This window comes from Bufo bufo, chromosome 3, assembly GCF_905171765.1.
Source record: "Bufo bufo chromosome 3, aBufBuf1.1, whole genome shotgun sequence".
NCBI classification, from domain to species: domain Eukaryota; kingdom Metazoa; phylum Chordata; class Amphibia; order Anura; family Bufonidae; genus Bufo; species Bufo bufo.
In genome coordinates, this window is record NC_053391.1 from 674158403 (window position 1) to 674181741 (window position 23339).

The 23339-nt window shown below is 46.4% G+C and overlaps 1 protein-coding gene across 3 annotated transcripts in view; it reads left to right on the forward strand.

The window, feature by feature from the left end:
- Nucleotides 1-23339, forward strand: part of ME3 (malic enzyme 3) — a 163139-nt gene that overhangs the window by 24526 nt on the left and 115274 nt on the right. For all 3 annotated transcript variants that reach the window (XM_040426369.1, XM_040426371.1, XM_040426370.1), the window contains exon 2: nucleotides 8855-9083. In XM_040426369.1, coding sequence (XP_040282303.1) covers nucleotides 8862-9083 — 222 coding nt within the window. In that variant the 5' untranslated portion in view covers nucleotides 8855-8861. The remainder of the gene's footprint in view (nucleotides 1-8854; nucleotides 9084-23339) is intronic.

The following is a 23339-nucleotide window of genomic DNA, read 5'->3' on the forward strand; positions in this document are numbered from 1 at the left end:
AAAAAAAATAAAAAAAATTAACTCACCTTCTCCTCTTGTTCGCGTAGTTCCCGGTCTCTTCTTTACTTCTTTAATGATGAGCTGTGGGCTAAAGGACCTTTGGTGACGTCAGATCACATGCTCCAATCACATGGGCCATCACCACGGTGATGGCCCATGTGATTGGAGCATGTGATCTGACGTCACCAAAGGTCCTTTAGCCCACAGCTCATCATTAAAGAAGTAAAGAAGAGACCGGGAACTACGCGAACAAGAGGAGAAGGCAGGGATCTCAAGTCTCCCGGAGGTTTAGGGAGTCTCCCTCTATTAGATAGCGGCTCCTGGCTTGTGAAACAATATATCCTGGAAAGGTTTACTGATAGCAGAGCAGAGAGATAAGAGAAGTGACAGGACAGAGTTTAGATTACAGGTTGAATTAACACTTTAGGGTCAAATTGGCTTCTCAAGGAGATATATATGTTAAAGGAATCCTTCTTCTGTCTCATTCAGTAGCTATATAACTACTGAGAGAGAAGTATTTTTTTTTAATACATTTACACATTTAACCCTCCATTTTAATTATATTATTTACCCCAGTGTTAAATTCACAGTGGGGTAGATAATTAAATCCTACAGTGGGGTAGATAATTACACACAGGGTTTTAAAGAATAAACTTCCTGACTCAGACCAAGAGCCGACTCAGCAAGTGAATCGAAGCATCCGCGCATGCGCATTGCGCAACCTAAGCTTCGGTTCATTTGCTTCTTGTCAGCTCAGCGAATGAACCGAAGATTGGATTCATGAATCGGTTCATTTGAATGAACCGATTCATGTGAAAGATCCGAACTTCCCATCTCTAGTTTACTCGCAGTAAACCTTTCCGGCAACCTGTAGCAGTGTCCCCTTCTCGGCGTGTGCGCCCAGTGCAAGAAGAAGCCGATTCCAGCAGTCCGCAACGGCGCATCAGGCTGAGCCTGTGCGCACGCGCGGGATCTCAAAGCGGGAGGAGGGGGGGGAGGGAGGGAGAGGCGGCGCTGGGCACGAACGGCGATGCGTGCGGCCGGGCACCATGCATCCACAGACCTCCCCTGCTTGGGCACCTTAAGTGATTGACAGGTTAGTAAAACCTGTTTTTCTGCAGAATAAAGCCACAAATAGCTTTTATAAGGCCACCTTAGAAATCAGAATGCTGCCCTGGACATGAGCAGATGTTTAGCTCACAGGGCTTATAGGTGGTGACAGAATCCCTTTAATCATATACATAAATATGATAATTTGGGGCAGGGTAATGAGCCCCGTCCTCCACACCATAGAGCAAAGTGTGCAGATACTGCATATGTCTGGAAAATGTAATAAAAAGTTTGTGAAAGAAAAAAAAAGAAAACCTCCCTGAAATGAGTTTTTGCAGGTTGGGATGTCTGAGAAGGTGAGTTAATTTTTTATTTTTTTTTTTTAACCCTCAATTGATCACCAACTAAGCATTCTGTTTTCAGAATGCTATTATTTTCCCTTATAACCATGTTATAAGGGAAAATAATAACATCTACACAACACCTAAGCCAAACCCGAACTTCTGTGAAGAAGTTCGGGTCTGGGTACCACAGTCGGTTTTTTATCACGCGCGTGCAAAACACATTGCACCCGCGCGATAAAAACTGAACATCGGAACGCAATCACAGTCAAAACTGACTGCAATTGCATTCCTACTCGCGCGGGTTTGCTGCAATACATCGGGACGCATCCCGACCTAATCCGGACACGCTCGTGTGAACCCAGCCTTACTGTTGGACAGTTTTGGTAAATGAGGCCTAGTTTTTGTGCTCATTTAATCTAAACTCCAATTTAGTAATATATGGGGGTTGGATGTTCATATCTATAGCTAGATAGATTCCTCTTTAGGGTCCTGTATTGTAGTTAATTGGTCTCATCACACATGAGGCGAGGGCTGCGGTCCAGGCCCAGGTAGCGTCTCTGGTTGTCATGGAAACGTTGCTCGCTCCATGGCTGGCTAGCTTCCTAGCTAATCCTTGTATGAACTGTTTACACTGCACTAGAGAGAAAAATCAAGGTCATTTCAGTCGTACTGGGATCAACTGAGCGTTACTGGGACGGGAGCAGTGCTGAGGGGAAAAAGACTTAAATTAATTGTGTAGTAAAACTCCTTTGATCTGGAATTAATGGGATATAACATAGTAACATAGTACATAAGGCCGAAAAAAGACATTTGTCCATCCAGTTCGGCCTGTTATCCTGCAAGTTGATCCAGAGGAAGGCAAAAAAACCCTGTGAGGTAGAAGCCAATTTTCCTCACTTTAGGGGAATAAAAAATTCCTTCCCTACTCCAATCAGGCAATCAGAATAACTCCCTGGATCAACGACCCCTCTCTAGTAGCTATAGCCTGTAATATTATTACCCTCCAGAAATACATCCAGGCCCCTCTTGAATTCCTTTATTGTACTCCCCATCACCACCTCCTCAGGCAGAGAGCTCCATAGTCTCACTGCTCTTACCGGATATGGATTATGAAATATTCTGGATTATAGGACAGTCAATAGAAAAGCATAATTTTCTTGAAGATTAGGGCCAGTAGTAGGGTTGTTTCGATACCAAAATTTTAATTCTGTTTCGATACCATAAAAAAAGTATTGCGATACGCGATACCATTCGATACCACACGAAAAAAAATAAAAAGCCAAAAAAAGCCGCGTGCATTCCGCATTTTATGGAACGTCCAGCCCATAATAGAACAGTCCTATCCAATCTTTTGGGAGGACAAGGTGACAAAAAAAGAAATATGGTGAATCGTGCAGTTTTTCTTTTCTTTTTTTCTTCTTTTACAGTGTTCACCGCATAAGATTTTTTTAATATTTTGGACTTTTAGGACATCGCGATTATATAATATAATATTTTATTTAATTATTGTTTATATATTTTATATGTAAAATTGGGAAAGGGGGTGATTTATACTATTTTGGTGTATTTTCTTTAACTTTTTTTTTCTTACAGTTTATTTAATAACTATTTTCCCCCCTTAGGGGTAGAACCTGGGATCTTTTAATCCCTTGTCCTATTCACCCTAATAGAGCTTTATTAGGGTGAATAGGACGTCACACTTTCCCTGCTGCCCTGTACATAGTGCACACAGCAGCAGGGAGGTTACCATGGCAGCCAGGGCTTCAGTAGCGCCCTGGCTGCCACGGTAACCGATCGGAGCCCCAGGATTACACTGCTGGGGCTCCGATCAGAGGCTGCCACTGCCACTAATGAGAGGAGGTGAGGGGACTCTGTGGCCACTGCCACATCCCCTCTCCTCCTCCACCCCTCTGCGCTCTCATTGGTGGCAGCGGCAGCAGCACAGGGTGAGGGAGAGACTGCTTCCTTCTCCCCGTGCTCCTGAGGGAACATGGCTGCGCAGTAGCACAGCCTAGTATCGATAAAAGGCAAATCCTGGTAAAGTATCGACTGGGTATCGAAAGTTCGATACCCGAAACAACCCTAGCCAGTAGTTTTAGTAACTGTTATAATTTCTTGCAACTTTTTTTTCCATTTGGAAACACTTAGAGTCCATTCACACATTTGCAAAATGAGTCCGCATCCGTTTCGCAATTTTGCGGAACAGGTGCGGAAACATTTATTTTTAATAAGGCCGGAATGTGCTGTGCGCATCCGCACTTCCGTTCCGCAAAAAAATAGAACATGTCCTATTCTTGTCCGCAATTTCAGACAAGAAAAGGCATTTTCTATGAGGGTGCCGGCGATATGCGGTCCGCAAAATGTGGACATGTGAATGGACCCTAAAGGGAGTCTGTCAGCTACTTTGAGTGTTTTAAACTGCTCATAAGACGATTTAGCACAGTGGCCCAACATAAAAATAGTACCTGTATTGTTTCTTTCACTTGTCCATAAACGGAAAAAACACTTTATAACGATATGCAAATTAGGGCCTGTAAGTGCCCATGGGCGGTGTTGTGGCTGCAAGTGCTCGCGCGAGCGCCGGACCCGCACATGTGCACTGCTCTGCCCACTATGTGCACTGCTCTGCCCACTATGGGCAGAGACACTTATGTTAACAGTGCGCATGGCAGGCCCGGCGGTGACAGCCGCACGCGTGAAAGCTAAACCAGAGGAGGAGGAGGATGATGATGAATAAGGATAGGAGGGCGTGTGGCAGGCGCAGCACTATGAAGTGCCTTTTGCGCTGTGGCATTAGAAGAATTTTGATATCTCTGACTTTTAGTCTAACCAGACTGTCTGTTACTCTGTAATACCTCTAGCGCCGTTCTATGGAAACAGTAGGTTTAAAGAGCACACCAAATGCTTGAAATAACTTCTTTATTAACTTCAACTTTTCTTCATATAACACTGCCGCCTCCGCAGCAGATAGTCCACGTACAAAACACGTGTTGAATAAAGTATCACAAAATGGCAGTATACATAAGATGGTGGTTCAACTGTTCAATCATGTCATTCAACATAAAATGGTGGATATATTTCTCTCTTGAGTATCTGTACTCTCACTTTGTTATTTAATCACTTTATGATCTCTCTGAGAGGTATATCTGAGGTCTAACTAATAGTTCACTTGCTAAATTTGGTCGCAATTTGCAGTTAGCAGTAACTATTTGCAGATTGGCTGAGTATGATCTGGTATCGTTGTATGCAATATGGATTGCAATATGGAATTTGAATAGTTGCAATTGTTTGGTATTTGTAGTTTGCAATTGGTGGAACTGTAAGTAAACACACATATAACTGGTTCAGTATACAGTTCTAATCACTATATTAACAGTAGGAACATTATATAACTGGTTTAAATATTTATTTTGGCCTGTCTGCTAAAACACAGCTCTTAGTGGAGTGAATGTCTGTTCAGCTTCTCTCTCTGGTGAATAATAACTTCTAGCAGCTCCTGCTAGGGGAATTTCCCACACAGGCTGTGTGTGAGGCTGGCTGTGATTGGTCTAGATTCCTGCCCAGCAACAACAGTTGAACTCTATGCTTTCTGTTGTTTCTGCTGTGTCATTGTCAGCTTACCTTTACATCCGTATAATGAATCCTAAAGGCATATTATCTTTTCTGCTTCTGTGAGCACAATATATATAACAGTTATATGACATCCAAACATGAAGTCACTGTAAATAACTCTGCCCTTGTCTTTAACACACAAACATAGGAACTGTATTAAGGTTATTGGCAGGTCTAGCTGTATAAACATATACGCTATATTAGCAACCTAGGACAGGTCTTAGCTGGCCAGCTACAGGGCGGGCCAACGGAATCCAAGGGGGGCGGTTATCTGGGCACATTAGAGAGGGACCTGGGCACTTGCAGGCCCTTATATGCATATGTTTAAAAAGTGCTTTTTTTTCTGTTTGTGGACAAGTGGAAGAAACAATACAGGTACTATTTTTATGTTGGGCCACTGTGCTAAATTGTGATATGAGCGGTCTATAACGCTCAAAGTAGTTGACAGACTCCCTTTAAGGGGGTTGTCTCATTTCAGCAAATAGCATTTATCATGTAGACAAATTTAATACAAGGCTCTTACTAATGTATTGTGATTGTCCATATTGCCTCCTTTGCAGACTGGATTCATTTTTTCATCACATTATGCACTGCTTGTGTCCAGGGGTTATGACCACCATGTAATCCAGCAGTGGGGGGTCGTAATTGCACACTGTAGGAAAAAGCACAGGCCTATGTGCACTTTTACCGTCCTGGCCACCAGAGAGGTCGATGCTTTTTCTTACAGTGTGCAAACACGGCCACAGCTGCTGGATTACAGAGCGCTTGTAACCATGGAAGCAAGCAGTGTATAATGTAATAGAAAAAGTAATCCAGCCAGCAAAGGAGGCAATGTGGACAATCACAATACATTAGTAAGTGCCTTGTATTAACTTCCTCTACATGATAAATGCCTTTTGCCGAAGTGAGAATATCCCTTTAAAGGTATTATCCGAGACTTTTATACTGATGACCTATCCTCTGGATAGGTCATCGGTATCTGATCGATGGGGATCTGACACCGGGACCCCTGCCGATCAGCTGTCTGAGAAAGCAGTGGCACTTCTGTGAGCGTCCTGGCCTTCTCTCAGCTTTCCGTAGGACAATGATTTACATGTTCATCGGTCACGTGGCCTAATAGAGCTTAGCCTTATCAGGGGTGCACCACCAATGTGGCCAAGTGAGGCGATCGTCTCAGGCAGCACCAAGTAGGGGCAGCGGAAGGGCCATGGGCAATGAGCGCTTTCATTGTGGCAAAGGGGTTAGGTTAAGAAATTGGCATTAGTGCACCGTTTCAGTTTTCGCCCCAGGCAGCAGAAAGGCTAAGTACACCCCTGAGCCTCATAGAAGTGAATGCGGGTGAGCGAGATACCAAGCACAACTCCTATACACTATATGGCGCTGTGCTTGGTAAGCACGGAGAAGGCCGCGGTGCTCACAGGAGCACCGGTGCCTTTTCAAACAGCTGATCGGTGGGGTCCCGAGGGTCAGACCCCCCCAACAATCAGATACTGATGACCTATCCAGAGGATAGATCATTAGTATAGAAATCTCAGAAAACCATTTTAATTACATTGCCTCGCCTGTAGAAGAAAGTTTGTTATATATTTAACTTTTATGGATTGGGATCGCTCGGGACCCTGATCACATGACGTTTTTCTTGTGAAAGTCCTGCTTCCACAGAGGTCACCTTCTTACCAGGTGTCTGGCCGGGACGTCACTTCCGCTGCGGACGGGGACAGAACTATTCCTCTCCCTGGTACTTACGCAAACACCTAAATCCACCTCATCTGCGCATGCGCCAGGGAGAGGAATAGTTCTGGCCCCATCCACAGCGGAAATGACCTACTGACCATAGGCCAAGCTGGAAACCTGGTAACGGACGTGATTTTCAGAACTGGAAGGCCAGCCTATGCATCTTCGGGATGATAAGTATATTACAAACTTTCTTCTACAGGAAGCGTCCCTTGGTCCCACCAGAGGAAATGATTCTGAGGGCCCACCCTCTGTGTATATAGGACCCCAGGGCCCTGTTTTACTATGGGTCCATCATTGTCAGAGCTTTGGCTCATCGGAGGGTGGGCCAGTCGGACCCTGTCTACAGGCGAGTAATGTATAAATAAGGTGGGTTTGCAAGACCCACTTGGTTCTGGAGAAACCCTTTGAGTTACCAGAAAGTAGAGTCGGTAATGCTGTTATTTTACCACTGTGTCGCCACGGAGAGCCATCCAAAATAAAAGCAATGGCGTGTTCTGTTCTTTAGTGGTCCAAATTCTTGGCCTATTCTGTGCCAGGAACAGCAGCGTTTCTGGATGATCAGATGCGGGAGTAAGGGTTTTAACTCCAGAAATTAGAATCACATGAAATTTCACGATTGCCCTGAAACAATGCAAGTCTTGCTTTTTATGGATTCACACATGGGCTTTTTGAGTCTCTGGCCTCTAAAATCCACAGGATAGATGGGGCCCCCGCAGATCACGCAAACTGGGTGCTGATTTCAACTCGATTGGACTGCCTGAGCCCAGTAAAAGCGCTTGGCTATATCCGGTAGTCCCATAGAGTTGAATGGAGCCTAGGACAAGCATGCATGTCTGCCGTTCCAATCATGCGGGAAACATGGAACCCCGTTCTAGTGATCATCAGGGGTCCCAGCAGTCGGAACCTTGCCTCCACAAGTTGTAGTCATGGAAAACCTCTTTCAGCAGATTTGTACCTATGACACCGGCTGACCTGTTACATGTGCGCTTGGCAGCTGACGTAATCTGTGTTAATCCCATGTTCATATGTGCCCGCATTGCTGAGAAATGTGATGTTTTATTGTATGCAAATGAGCCTCTAGGAGCAACGAGGGCGTCGCCATTGCACCTAGAGGCTCTGCTCTCGCCTGCTACTGCCGATTCTTCTCTACTTTAATCGACAGGGCCAAGAGTGACATTTACACTACCTGATCCTGTCAAAGTGCAGAGGGCATGGCAGTTACAGAGAGAGCTGAGCTTATAGGTGTAACGATAACGCCCCCGTTGCTCCTAGAGGCTCATTTGCATATGATAAAACATCATTTTTTTCACCAATGCGGACACATATGAACATGGGACCAACACAGATGCCTTTAGCTGTCAAGTGCACATGTAACAGGTCAGCCAACCATGTCAACCCTTTAAAAAGAGCTTTTTACATGATGCAAACTATGATGACTGCTAGTGCGATTGTTCGATCACTTAGTGTCATCCTGCTGGGACCTTAATCTGCCCCTATAACAGGACCATTACCGATGCATTCTTGTGTAGATCCCTAAATAAACTGATTTAATTCTCAGAACCCTGGAAAAGCTGAGTAACAGTCTCTATGGCAGTTGTAATGGGGGCCCGGATTGATCGCCACCCAGCCTTATAATGTAAGCTATATCTTGTCCTGTGGCTGAAATGTGCAAACTATTTCTAGTATATTTCAAGGCTCTGAATTCATAGAGACAGCTTCTTTAGCTATGGGGCCCTTGGAAAAGAAAGGGGGCCCCTGAAAAGCTGCAGGGTGTTCTCTGGCTGTCTGCCACACACTGGCATACTTTAGAAACCTTTTAGAGGACACACAATTGAATGAGGGGCGGGATTAATAAAGGGGTGTGTCCGGTCTCAGGCAGGACAGTGGGGGCGTGCTCCTGCTGCAGACAGGTGCCGTTCAGGCAATTCTGATCTGCAGATTGTGAAAAGGAAGGGTTTTTATTGCAAAACCAGACAGAGTAAAGGATGACTTTTCTACAAATTTTTCACGCCCTCTCAGCTCTGCTACATCCGCACCCTTTCCTGCTGCAGTTTTAGCCTGTAGATTTTGGGGCGTCTATTATATATTTATCTATTTTCTTTTTATTTCAGACAAAAGATGAACAGCTTGATCGTTAAACACACAATGTCCGTTGGAAGCCGAGTTTCCAGGTGCGCCCTGAGAATGGGATCACGGCTTCTGCCTGTCAGAGATCCTCACAGAGCTACATGGGAGCTGGTGAGGGTGTGCCACTCAGGGCCTGCTGCTGTGCATCCAGACATGACCCCAACCATCAAAAAGAGGGGCTATGACATCACCAGGAACCCCCAACTCAATAAGGTAAGTCAGTGCCTACAGGTATATTCTGCTGTACCAGTCTCTTACTGGTGACCTCTCCCGATACACTGGTGCCTCCATGATAACTCTGGCAGAGGTCGTCGTAAGGAGGGGCCTGGTTTCTATTGGCTGTCAGCAAGCAGATATCTGTAAAAAAAAACTTGAGGACCTGAATAACACATATACAGTATGTTCTAGCTTAAAGGTGGTGTTGGGGCTTGTTAAAGGGGGTTTAGCCTCAGGGCATGTCTTCAATATCTAATCGATGGGGGTCTGACTCCTGGAACCCCTGCCGAATACCCTTTTGAAAGGGCCACAACGTTGTACCCACATCGCTTCCTCTTCATAGTATATCAAGCACAGCGCCATACATTGTATAGTGGCTATGCTTGGTACTGCAGCTCAGTCCCATTAAAGGGATTACCCCCACAAAAAATATTCTACATTTTTCAAACCAGCAGCCGGATCTGAATACTTGCATGTAATTAAAAATTAAGTATTGCCACTGAGTAAGGCTACTTTCACATGTGCGTTTTTCCTTTCCGCTATTGAGATGCGTCATAAGATCTCAAACCCGGAGGAAAATGCTTCAGTTTTGTCCCCGTTCATTGTCAATGGGGACAAAACTAAACTAAACGAAATGGAGTGCCCCAGAATGTGTTCCGTTTAGTTGCGTTCCTACAAGCAGCATGGGACACCGATCAAGACTGAAACGCAATGTAAATCAATGGTGCCGGATCCGTTTTCTCGGACACGAAAGAAAACGTATCGTGTCCCCATTGACTTACAATGGTTTTAGTGCCGAATCCATCTTGATGATTTTAGAGATAATACTACTGGATCCGGTCATAACGGATGTAGCCGGTTGTATTATTCATAAAGGAAGTGTTTTTGCTGATCCCTGCAAAAATACTGATGTGTAAGTAGCCTTAGGCTAGTTTCACACTAGCGGCAGCCGGCAGAGGACTTCGGCAGGCTGTTCCGGCGGGTGAACAGCCTGTCTGATCCGTCCTGCCGCTCCGTCCCCATTGACTATACGACATGCAGTACTTTTAGTCCGGCTGCCTCTCGCCGTGCGCTGCTGTGCCGCCGCCGGAACTGCGCCCCCGGTCTCATTATAGTCAATGGGGACGGAGCGGCAGTCCGGGGGCACACGTGAACTAGCGGCAGGACGGATCCGACAGGCTGTTCACCTGCCGGACTCCCCTGCCGCTAATGTGAAAGTACCCATATTCAATAAAATGTATCTGTATAGCGCCACCTGCTATTTTTCATTTTCCTATTTCTTTGGCTCACTGAAAAGGCCGCACATGCTCAGTTTTATCCTTAAACTGCATCCTGAGCTGTGATAGGGAGAGAGCTTCTGCAGAAAGGACACACCCTCTGAGCTGTGATAGGGAGAGGGCTGCTGCAGAAAGGACACACCCCCTGAGCTGTGATGGAGAGAGGGCTGCTGCAGAAAGGACACACCCCTGAGCTGTAATAGGGAGAGAGCTGCTGCAGAAAGGACACACCCCCTGAACTGTGATAGGGAGAGAGCTGCTGCAGAAAGGACTCACCCCTGAGCTGTAATAGGGAGAGAGCTGCTGCAGAAAGGACACACCCCCTGAACTGTGATAGGGAGAGAGCTGCTGCAGAAAGGACACACCCCCTGAGCTGCCACCAGAGCAATTGGAGCAATGTGTGGGGAGATCTCTGGATCCATGTGAGGTACAGGGCTGGTTCTAGCTTTTATAGAAGGAGATTGTCATGTACTATATGATGTCTGATTTTAATTTTTTTACATTAATCATGGGTTTCCCTTTAACTTAGACGGGATTCAGCTGCACAAAGGCGATGTCACGGGTCCCTGATCGGCAGAGGTGCTGGGTGTCGGACCCCCACCGATATGATATTGATGATCCATCCCGAGGATAGGTCATCAATAGTTAATTCTTAGAAATGCCCTTTGAATATGGAGCCCAGATCGCATGCCATTGAAAACCGTACGTCAGCTCTCGCGTTCCTCACGCTGGCTCATACCTGGCCCCACGTCCTTTATTGAATGTCCTTGAGAGGAGAAGTTCCTTGGAGGGAAAAAAAAAAGTGTTGACACCCAACACATGCCGGTAGTGTGAGCTGTTATGGGAGCAATGCTAGGAATGTACGGGGAAAGATCTCTCTATAGCATAGAAGGTTTGGAGCCATAATGAGGATTACATTAGAGAACTGCATAAATAGCAATTCCCTAATTGCTTCCCAGAAACGGCATCACTCTTGTGAACATTCCTTGAATGGGGCTGACCTGCAATACCAGGTACTGCCCATGGATCAGCGTGGCCCTATTTCTGAAACATAGGCAGACCCCCTTTATTAGGGGGACCCAGTGAAAAATCCAATGCCATTTATAATACTAGAGAAGGGCCCGAGAGTATTACCGCAACCTCTGCACCCCCTAGAAGTCTTTATGAATGCACCTCCGTCCTGTTTATAGTCCCTCTCCAATGTGAGGAGTTAGATTAAAGGAAAATTTTAGTTAAAATTGGGAGTCACAGCGCCACTCTTGTCCATGGGCTCTGTCTGGTACTGCAGCTCATCCCCAATCGCCTGAATGAGACTGGAGCTGCAATAACAGAGGCAGCCTGTGGATAAGAGAGGCGCTGCTACTGGAACGGGGGGCGCTTCTCTCTCCATAACCTTTCCCTGACTCTTTGGCCAGTAGCCCTATCCCAATGTTTGGTAACCATATGGTTTCTCTAGAAAAGGAAGTCCACCAAATGGCAAAGGTGATGAGACCAACCCAGGGGCGGACTGACAACTCCTGGCCCCCCTGGGCAATAGGACATTATGGGGCCCCGGTGTCCCCGCCCACACTCAAGCCACACCCACATATAGCACCGCCCACATCACCTATATCAATATGTAAATCCCAGAGAACCCTTTTACCTTATGTTATCTGTAGTGTTACATAGGACTGCAAAAATACCCAGGAGCCAAATAAAATTTTTAGTTGCCAAATTTAAAATACATAAATTAGGCTACTTTCACACTTGAGTTTTTGCATCCGTTATGAACGGATCCGGTTGTATTTGTAACATTGCCAAGACGGATCCGTCATGAACTCCATTGAAAGTCAATGGGGGACGGAACCGTTTTCTATTGTGTCAGATCCGCCTTGCTCCGCATCCCAGGACGGAAGGCAAAATACAACATGCTGCGGTTTGCTTTCCGGTCTGGGAACGCAACTAAATGGAACGGAATGCATTTTGGAGCACTCCGTTCTGTTCAGTTCAGTTTTGTCCCCATTGACAATGAATGGGGAAAAAACAGAAGCGTTTTTTTCCGGTATTGAGACCCTATGATGGATCTCAATACCGGAAAACTTTAACGCTAGTGTGATAGTAGCCTTATAATAAAAAACCCTTGGAGGAGAAGATGATGAGACGCAGGTCACAGTAGTGGGACAGCTCTACATATAGGAGAATACAGCACCACATACATGTTACATCCAGTGACATCTCCTGTCATGTAGACCTTCTCTTTCCTCTTCTCCTCCTTTAGACCGCCATGACAAATTGTTTCAGCCGCATCTCGTCTCTACAGAGTTTGTAACACAGACACGTTAGATTTCTCATATTGGGGTCATGTATCAAACCGGTGTAAAGTACAACTGGCTTAGTTGCCCATAGCAACCAATCAGTTTCCACCTTTCATTCTCAAAAGGAGCTGTCTAAAATTAAAAGTGGAATCTGGTTGCAACTAAGCCAGTTCTACTTTGCAAAAGTTTGATAAATGACCCCCAAATGTCCCTATGGTGTCTACAGCAATTATAATGTTCCCTAGAGTGCCCCCAGTAATAATAACATCCTATATTGTGCTCCAGGTAATAATACCCGTATAGTGTCCCTGAAAAATAATGTCCCCTAATATGTCCTTGTAATAGAAATGCCCCTATAGTTCCTACCCAATAGCAATTGTCCCCCACACTGCCCCCACAGTAGCAATTGTCCCCCACACTGCCCCCACAGTAGCAATTGTCCCCCACACTGCCCCCACAGTAGCAATTGTCCCCCACACTGCCCCCACAGTAGCAATTGTCCCCCACACTGACCCCACAGTAGCAATTGTCCCCCACACTGACCCCACAGTAGCAATTGTCCCCCACACTGACCCCACAGTAGCAATTGTCCCCCACACTGACCCCACAGTATTGATTTCTCTCCAGACTGCCCCCACAGTAGTAATTTTTCCCTCACAGTAGTAATTTTTCCCTACACTGCCCCACAATATTAATTGTCCCCCACACTGCCCCCAGAATATTAATTTCCCCCACAGTATTAATTTTCTCCCAGACTGCCCCCATGTAGTAATTTGCCCTCCACTGTCCCTTCAGTAATATGTATCCTCGCCTTCTGTGCCCCCCAGTAATATCCCCCAAAGTTGGCAGTTTGGCACACAAAAAAATTAAAAATAAAAGCCAATACTTACCTGTGTCCCAGACTCCTGGCGGTCACTCGTGGATAGGCAGGTGCGCGGCACACGTCACTGTGCTGTGTCCCGGCACAGGCGCACGCGATGACGTCATCGTGCCCGCCTGCGCCGGGAATACTACCGCATAGGCTTCAGGCCTAGTAGGCCTGAAGCCTATAGCGGTGATCGGCGGGGCAGGGAACTATGCGCTCCCATGCCCCGCCGTAGTTTGTGGGCGTTGGGCCCCCCAGCGATGCCGAGCCCGAGGCGGCCGACCCAAACGCCCCACCTCTCCCGGGGCCCCCTAGTGGCCGCGGGCCCTCGGTTCATGCCCGATGTGCCTGTATGGTCAGTCCGCCCCTGGACCAACCAGTCCCAAGCCCCCTCTCGCTGATGGTCTCTTTAGCCGTCGTAGTTAAAGTGGTTTTCCGAGACTTTTATACTGATGATCTTTCCTCTAGATAGCTCATCAGCATCTGATCGGTGGGGTCTTACACCCGGGACCCCCGACGATCAGCTGTTTGAGAAGGCACCACCGCTCACAGTACTGCCACAGCCTTGTCCCAGCTTTCCCTAGGTAAGACGACACGTTCATCGGTCACATGGCCTAGGAGCAGTTCCGCCCCATAGAAGGGAATAGGGCTGAGCGCAATACCAAGCAGAGCTGCTATACAATGTACGGAGGAGACCGCGATGCTCACAGGAACACCGGGGCCTTCTCAAACAGCTGATCTGTGGTAGTCCTGCGTGTCGGACCCCCACCGATCAGATGCTGATGACCTATCCAGAGGATCCGCCTCTACCGACATCCGCCTCTACCAATTTCCCCATATACATGCCCATTTTTATAGGTTGGTGGCTTATCTCCTCAATAACAAAATGATCTGCCATGTTTAATCCTATAAAGTCCAGCCCTCCTCAGTTGGTGGCAGGTGTTTGGAGGCCTTCAGACACATTAAATGGTTGGCCTATCCCACCAAAATGTTGGGTTCGGCCAACATGCATCTGAAGTTATGTCAAGCTGTATATATGTCCATCAAGTTGAACTAGGGGTGGGCGATATAGATGATATGCAATATAAACTATATAAATTTGGCCAACGATAGAGATTTCGTTTATATCGCCATATCGCGGTAGAACATGACATGCGCCGCTTTCGGCACGGACCTGAGCTGGCACAGGGGAGAAGGAGGGAGTCCCTCCCTCCCCACTGTGTGCGGCTGCCGCTGACCACCAATGAGAACAGACTAGTAGGAGGAGGAGGGACTGTGGCCACTGCGCCACCAATGAGAACAGATAAGTCCTGAGGGGTTAATTGCGGCGGATCACGGCGCGCCGTAATAGAGGTCAGGTATGGGATATGGCCGGCACATGCAGGCTACATTTTGTATTCAGGCATATTAACTATATTCATTGGTGGCACAGTGGCCACAGCCCCTCCCTTCTACTCCCCCTCTTCTAAGTATTATATTAATTGCGGGCCCCCCCCCCTCCACACGATTAAATCATTGGTGGCAGTGGCCCCAGGGTGGCAGCTTCTGATCGGAGCCCCAGCAGTGTAATCGCTGGGCTCCGATCGGTTACCATGGCAGCCAGGACGCTACTGAAGCCCTGGCTGCCATAGTCGGCTCCCTGCTGCTGTGTGTACTATGCACAGGACAGCAGGGAGAGTGTGAAGTCCTAGTCACCCTAATAGAGCTCTATTAGGGTGAAATAGGACAAGGGTTCTAGCCCCTAAGGAGGCTAATAGTTTATATCGCAATACAGATTTTAGGCCATATCGCCCACCCCTAAGATGAACTATAGTCCTCCCCTGTAGCATGTCCACCCTTAATACCATGGTTTCTTCCATGTCTCTGATGATCTCAAGGGTTCAGTTTCTGGATGTCTGGGGGTCTCATCTGCCAGACCTCCATTGTTTAGACTCTCCTTCCCAGCCTGTGTCTAGTGGCTGATATTTCCCGAGAGAAGGTTCCATAAATTATGAGACAAGGTCTCTGAGGTCCTGTCTTTTCTTGGTGGTGGAGACGTCACGCAAGGTTCATGTGCTCTATCTTTGTGCTGAGTCTGCGGGGCTCCTTCCTGTGACTGCTGTGCAGAGTGAGGGATTGTTCCCCTTTATCTAGAAATGCTATTATTTCAGCATTTCTGATGAGAGCTTCATTCTGCACTGGAGGAAGCACTTCTCCTTGATATCTGATGACTTTGCAGAAGACTTTTCTCTAATTTGAAGTCTTGTTGCACGACTGTAAAATCTTGACTTAAAATCTGTGAACATCAGTCAATATGTGGCCCCTAATAGGGCCCCATATCGCCCCTCGTTTTAAAGGTGAATTCCCTCGTTATAGCAAAGCATATTGCTAGGATATGCCAGAACTTTGATAGTTGAGGGTCCGACCTCAGAAAGAAGGGACCACAATTGGTCTAGATTGAGCAGCACTTCAGCTGGTGACTGCATGTTTCTTCTGCAGCGGCCAGTGCAGGAAACATATGGTATTACATGTTGACCATTTACATAAATGGCCAACCATCTAAAATGTTTCTCCAGGGCTGGAGTCTCTCTTCTCAGTGGCTAATAGAGGGGAAATCTTGAGCATGGTGCCTGCTTCTATGATGTCCTATATGGAGAGGCGTTGGATTTCATGAAATAACCTCCAGTACCGCTCATTCTTCTAATGATGGGATCCAAAGTCCTGAATGGTAGTTATCTTTCTGACAACTTGATTAGTTAATTATTCTCTATGATAAATGTAATAAAAGAGGATATTTCTACATGTGAGAGTGAGATTGTGGAGATGCATCAGCATTTTATAATCTGTTCTTAGAGGACAGAGATGCATTGTATGACCGGCTGTTTTATCGTCATCCAGGTTCTGAGGTTGGGTCTACACAGCAATGTTTAGAGATGTTGAGAGTCTAGCTACTGATGGAACGCTCACCCATCACAGTGATGGGGGTTCCTCAATCCCCTGTGTGATCCCAGCTGATGAACCCTCCCAGTAATTATAAATTTATCACCTATTCTGTTGACTGGTGATGAATTTGGGAGGTGGGACAACCCCTCTTGCAAACTGAACTCGCTAAAGATGCAAAGACTTGAAATGGCCTACTTTTTAAAGGGACACAACGTAAAATCTGTCTTTTTTTTTCTGTACTCCTGAATGCATGCCGTCTAATGTTCCCTGTGGTCAGTCGGGCTACCTGTAGTGCTCTTCAGTCTTGAAAAATTCATGTCCTCCATGACGTTGTCAGATAACTCAATCGTGAAACCCTCCGGAAACATGAATGATATCCGTCGCTCCTCTTACAGTGCTGCTCTATTTTGATAAATTGTCAAGGTTGTTTACTATAGTCAAGGTTGCCTACTCTACCAGAATATACGGAAGACTTGTAGACAAAGGGGACACCTCCCTGCCTCCCGGAAGAGTAAGCCATTCCGCAGACTGCCATTGCCACTGACTTCTACCTGTTGGTTCTGAACATAGACTTGTCAAAATGAGGTGAGGCTCTCCGAGATGTTCTGCTGCCAAGTGGTGGTCTGCTCGGGTATCAGCAGTCTGGGGTTTGGGCCATATCCAAAGACATTACTGTTTGTACAGAGTGTTCTAGTCCTGATTCAAGGCAGGTTGGGGTATTTTGGGGCGTGCCCTTTGACGTAACACACCTCGCCCATGGCCGATAAATTCCTGCTCTGCAATGTAACATGGGTGGAAGAGAAACAAGAATATCAACAATTGAGTGGAAGATGTGTCACCATGTTAAAAATAATGTATATAGTGCAGCTTCTAAAAACATGGCATTATTTATTTCATCTGCCCCCCTAAACTTATGGCACCCAAAATGCAAATTTGAAGTGGCAACCACGTCCACCAAGCTGCAAAGGGATGTTTCTTCCCCAATCTGATGCTGTCCAATCATCACAGACCTCGTTAGAGCGGCCTGCTGGAGCACAATCCAGCGAGATGTAGCAGAGACACCCCTGTATACGAACTTCAACCGGGATATCTTCTCATTTAGACCACTCTGTGCGGCAGCAGTTACGAAGTCTCACTCGGGTCTGAGGGCCATTACCAGCAGAATATCTGCCCATGTAAAAGAACTCCACAGATGATGTCAGTCTTGTACTGCCCACCCCCGAGGAACTTCATGGCTCTGATAAGCTTCAGGCTTTAGACTGTACTAGGCCTCATGCCTACAACTGTGCGCCAGCTTTGCCCGTATTGAGGCAGGGGAACTTGGGCACTTTCAGCAAACTCTCCGCCCTTGGGCACTTGCGACTGCTCATGAGCATATCATAAAAACTACTTTTTGGGAGATTTAGATCATCTGAAAAACAAAACAAAGGTAACATCTGTGTCATGTCTTTGTGTCCCACTGAACTATGTGATCGGTTTAAAACCGGTCAGGTTGGTGACAGACTCCCTTTAACCTTACGTTCTGCTTAGGAGGATTTAATAGGCTTGATGGGAGAAAAAACAAGTTGTCCTGAGGAAAAATGCAATTTCCTATTTGCCTTTTTGGGTTCTAGTGGTAATGGGAATAAAGTACAATGGGAAAAAAAACTGCCGTAAAATTTTAATAACCAAAGAGCTTTGTTCCTTCCGCACTATAAAATACTACTTTATTAGGGGTTGATTGTGTGGAAGGTGGGAGGTGCGGGCCTGCTAGTTATTCTTTACGACCCGCTTCCCATGTAAATTGTTTTTAATGGTTTTTAACTTTCTTTGTGATCAAGTTTTGGATATTAAAAAACTTTGGGATTTAATCTTGTGACTTTTTGGTGTGCGCCATTTTTTCATGTGCCCTTTATTATTATAACTGGTTGCAGCACTTTTGCACATGGACAGCACTCTTTCCTTTAATTGATAAAGGGAATAAATACTGTAAAAGAGGAGAGAATATTTAAAAGAAGAAAAACTTAAGAATAGATATTTAAATTAGAGGTGCAAATGTTTAAAAGTAATATCAGGAAGTATTACTTAACTGAGAGAGTAGTGGATGCATGGAATAGCCTTCCTGCAGAAGTGGTAGCTGAAAATACAGTGGAGGAGTTTAAGCATGCATGGGATAGGCATAAGGCCATCCTTCATATAAGATAGGGCCAGGGACTAGTCATAGTATTCAGTATATTGGGCAGACTGGATGGGCCAAATGGTTCTTATCTGCCGACACATTCTATGTTTCTATGCTTTTCTTTACTCTTACAAAGAGCGATTTATTATCTTGTGACAAAAGCTTGACCCTGAATAAACTGCTGAGCACAATATACAGTGCGCGGAAAGACAATTATGAATTAGGAAACATCTTTATTACTGCAGTATAATCTCTAGTCCAAGGAGATAATGCACCTGGGGCGTAAAAACCCAAGGGCAGAATATAGAATATTTGACACAGTCCTGACCTCAGTATCTGAGGAAAGGGATTTAGGAGTAATTATTTCAGAAGACTTAAAGGTGGGAAGACAATGTAATAGAGCAGCACGAAATGCCAGCAGAATGCTTGGATGTATAGGGAGAGGTATAAGCAGTAGAAAGAGTGAAGTGCTTATGCCGCTGTACAGAACACTGGTGAGACCTCACTTGGAGTATTGTGCGCAGTACTGGAGGCCATATCTCCAGAAGGATATAGATACTCTAGAGAGAGTTCAGAGAAGAGCTGCTAAACTAGTACATGGATTGCAGGATAAAACTTACCAGGAAAGGTTAAAGGACCTTAATATGTATAGCTTGGAAGAAAAAAGAGACAGAGGGGATATGATAGAAACTTTTAAATACATAAAGGGAATCAACTCGGTAAAGGAAGAGAGCATATTTAAAAGAAGAAAAACTACCACAAGAGGACACAGTTTTAAATTAGAGGGGCAAAGGTTTAAAAGTAATATAAGGAAGTATTACTTTACTGAGAGAGTAGTGGATGCATGGAATAGCCTTCCTACAGAAGTGGTAGCTGCAAATACAGTGAAGGGGTTTAAGCATGCATAGGATAGGCATAAGGCCATCCTTCATATAAGATAGGGCCGGGGGCTATCCATAGTATTCAGTATATTGGGCAGACTAGATGGGCCAAATGGTTCTTATCTGCCGACACATTCTATGTTTCTATGTTTCTATGTTTCTATGACTCATGGACCCACTCCATATTTATTTAGATTACATATTCCATAGCGCTGTACAGAGATTGTCATCACTCAGTCCCTGTCCTCATTTGGGCTCCCAATCTAAATTTCAACTAAAAGCATACCTTGCAATTTTTGAAAATCGCGGGACAATATGTGCGGTGTGCATCGATTTGGATACTTTAAGGTCCAAATTTCACCAAAATAATGAAGTTATGGTCTAATATACAGATAGTTTAGTAAGGAGCAATTTAGTAAATTTATTAATGCACATTTTAAGCATTCATTCCCCAGGTCAAAAAGAGGGACAATTAAGGATCAAAGAGGGACAGAGGGACTTGGGTCAAAAAGAGGAACTGTCCCTCCAAAAGAGGGACACATGGGAAGCATGCTAAAAGGGGTTGGCCCATCTCAGACATTGGTGGCATATCTCTAGGATATGGCACCAATGTCTGATTGTTGTGGGTTCTATCTCTGGCCGCATATGCGGGCTGGGTGCCTGTGCGGGGGGCTGGGTGCCTGTGCGGGAGGCTGGGTGCCTGTGCGGGGGGCTGGGTGCCTGTGCGGGGGGCTGGGTGCCTGTGCGGGGGGCAAGGTGCCTGTGCGCTGTACAGTGGGGCAGGGTGCCTGTGCGCTGTACAGTGGGGCAGGGTGCCTGTGCGCTGTAGAGGGGGGCAGGGCGCCTGTGCGCTGTAGAGGGGGGCAGGGCGCCTGTGCGCTGTAGAGGGGGGCAGGGCGCCTGTGCGCTGTAGAGGGGGGCAGGGCGCCTGTGCGCTGTAGAGGGGGGCAGGGCGCCTGTGCGCTGTAGAGGGGGGCAGGGCGCCTGTGCGCTGTAGAGGGGGGCAGGGCGCCTGTGCGCTGTAGAGGGGGGCAGGGCGCCTGTGCGCTGTAGAGGGGGGCAGGGCGCCTGTGCGCTGTAGAGGGGGGCAGGGCGCCTGTGCGCTGTAGAGGGGGGCAGGGCGCCTGTGCGCTGTAGAGGGGGGCAGGGCGCCTGTGCGCTGTAGAGGGGGGCAGGGCGCCTGTGCGCTGTAGAGGGGGGCAGGGCGCCTGTGCGCTGTAGAGGGGGGCAGGGCGCCTGTGCGCTGTAGAGGGGGGCAGGGCGCCTGTGCGCTGTACAGGGGGGCAGGGTGCCTGTGCGCTTCTTTTGGGCAGAATGTTTTTCGACAAACAGAAACTGAATTGAAAATTGTTTTATCACGAAATTCCCTTTGTCTTGAAAATCCTTTTTTCTTGTTAACATTAGAAATGGCCGTTCCAAAAAGCTTTAATCTCATTACAGTCTATGTAGGAGAGTAAAATGCAAGTGTACAATACAAAACCTAGGTCTCCTTCAACAGACGGCGCACAGCGGAGGCGATGAAAGCTATTCCCTTTATTATGAGCTTGGTCTCCACAGAATAGAGCGCCGTATTACCGCACCGTTCGTCAGTTCGGAGCCTGCAGCACTGATGCATGCTGGGTGATGTATGAAAGCATTTTTTGCAACCACGTTGGGCAGAGTGATATTTCATTTTATTTAATCTCTGTCAAACCCATCTAGGACCGAATGCTATTTAATCTGAAATAACTTCACTTGTATGCTGAATAATTTGCGCCAATGCGGTGCTGCTCAGCAATGCCCAGATTTAATATAGAAGGGGGGGGCGGCGCATAATGGCTGCTTTTATCCGCCGCCGGTTCCTACGTGCTGCAAAGAATTTTTTTATAGATGCTGCATAGCTTTTAATCACGACCCTTGAATACCAGACTGCAACAAATGGCTCCTAATGAGCCTGCAATTTAGAGTAATAACGCAGTAGCCTCTATGGGTATTAATGGTCGCAGAGCTAAAATCAAACTTCTGGCGGATAATGGCTCCTCACTTTATGAAGCTTTTACAAATCCTTCTTCTCCGTTCTTCAAAGAGTTCAACTTTTTTTTCCCTGTATAAAATAGCGCTGCTGAAATATGCTGCATCGGTATTCAGCTGATCGCATGGGTCCGACATCTGGAACCCCTAGTGAGATTTTGGCCAACTATACGTTTCCCTTGAAACTGCCATTCAACTGATTGTACAACCATGTAATACGTGACTGGGCCAATTCTACCGGAATAGCCTCTGCTTAGACTCCTAGAAGAAGTGTTTTTCAATCCTGTACAGTGCCTTTTGAAATGATCAACCCTATTAAATGAGGCAATAATGTCTGGTAGGGTTGATCCAGCTGAGCAAAACAATACCTGCCTTATATTTTTCCGTTCAGCCATTCGGTTGACCATTAACATTTTATTGATATGCTAATTACGCCTTTAGGCTGCTCTCCTCATCCTCTTGATTGTCAGGGCAGTGATCTTGCACCTTTTCCGTGCTTTTTAGTGTCTGCGCATGCGCAGTGATTCTGCCTCTGCTTTCCAGGCAGCACTGATGACCACTGCGCACTACGGTTCAGGCGTGAGATTACACGACCAGGACAAGACACCTGGCCTTGTCAATCAGGGATTGGAAATTTCTGTAAGTGATTCTGGAGGAGCTCTGGTGCTCCAAGGGGCTCCAAAGACATAATGAACACATTAATGACATTTTAATTTTCACCGGAATGACATAAGACAGGTATTGGTTTACTCGACAGGATTAACCCTAGCACCATTCAAATGGAGCCAGCGCCTAGACTTGTCATCTTGTGCCTGTGCTGTGTCTCCACAGACCGGAAGATATGGCACAGTCACGAGATGACTGGTCTCAGCACTTGCTCAGTGTTTCTCCTGCTGGGCTCCAAGCAACACAGACTCAAACTGATCAAGCGCCGAGACCAGAAGATACAGCACAGGTGGAGAATATAAGTCTCAGTTCTAGACTAGCCCTGTCAATCCAGGGGAAGGGACTGAAGGGGGTGTATCAAACTGGTGCTCTGAGCGCTCTGGATAGCCACTTGGTGCTCCAGTTAGGTAATTTGCATATAAATAAAAATGCAGTGTTCTCAATAATGGGGCCATGGAGAGTCATCGTAAGGGTATCGTCTTCATCAGCATGATCAACCCTACCAGGCTGTATGCCTTGTTTTATACAGTTGATCACGCTGACAGTTACTCTATAAATATACACGAAATTAGCACCAAATTTTTTTTGCAAAAAATTTATGTAATATCATATTGGTATAGGTCCTGTAAATCTGAAGAAGGGGTTATCCTCGAAAAGCATTTTTTGTGGACTACTTCATTAATAAAGACAAGCTGTGTGGTGATTTTCGACAGTGTTATTGTACGTTAGGTCTACGTACTAGATAGGCGGGCAACTAAGGTAATAGATGGAATGGGTGGACCACAGAACCCAGAACGATGATCAAAATTAGGCTAAGGGCTCTTTCACACCTGCGTTATTGTCTTCCGGCATAGAGTTCCGTCGTCGGGGCTCTATGCCGGAAGAATCCTGATCAGGATTATCCTAATGCATTCTGAATGGAGAGAAATCCGTTCAGGATGCATCAGGATGTCTTCAGTTCCGGAACGGAACGTTTTTTGGCCGGAGAAAATACCGCAGCATGCTGCGCTTTTTGCTCCGGCCAAAAATCCGGAACACTTGCCGCAAGGCCGGATCCGGAATTAATGCCCATTGAAAGGCATTGATCCGGATCCGGCCTTAAGCTAAACGTCGTTTCGGCGCATTGCCGCATCCGACATTTAGCTTTTTCAGAGTGGTTACCATGGCTGCCGGGACGCTA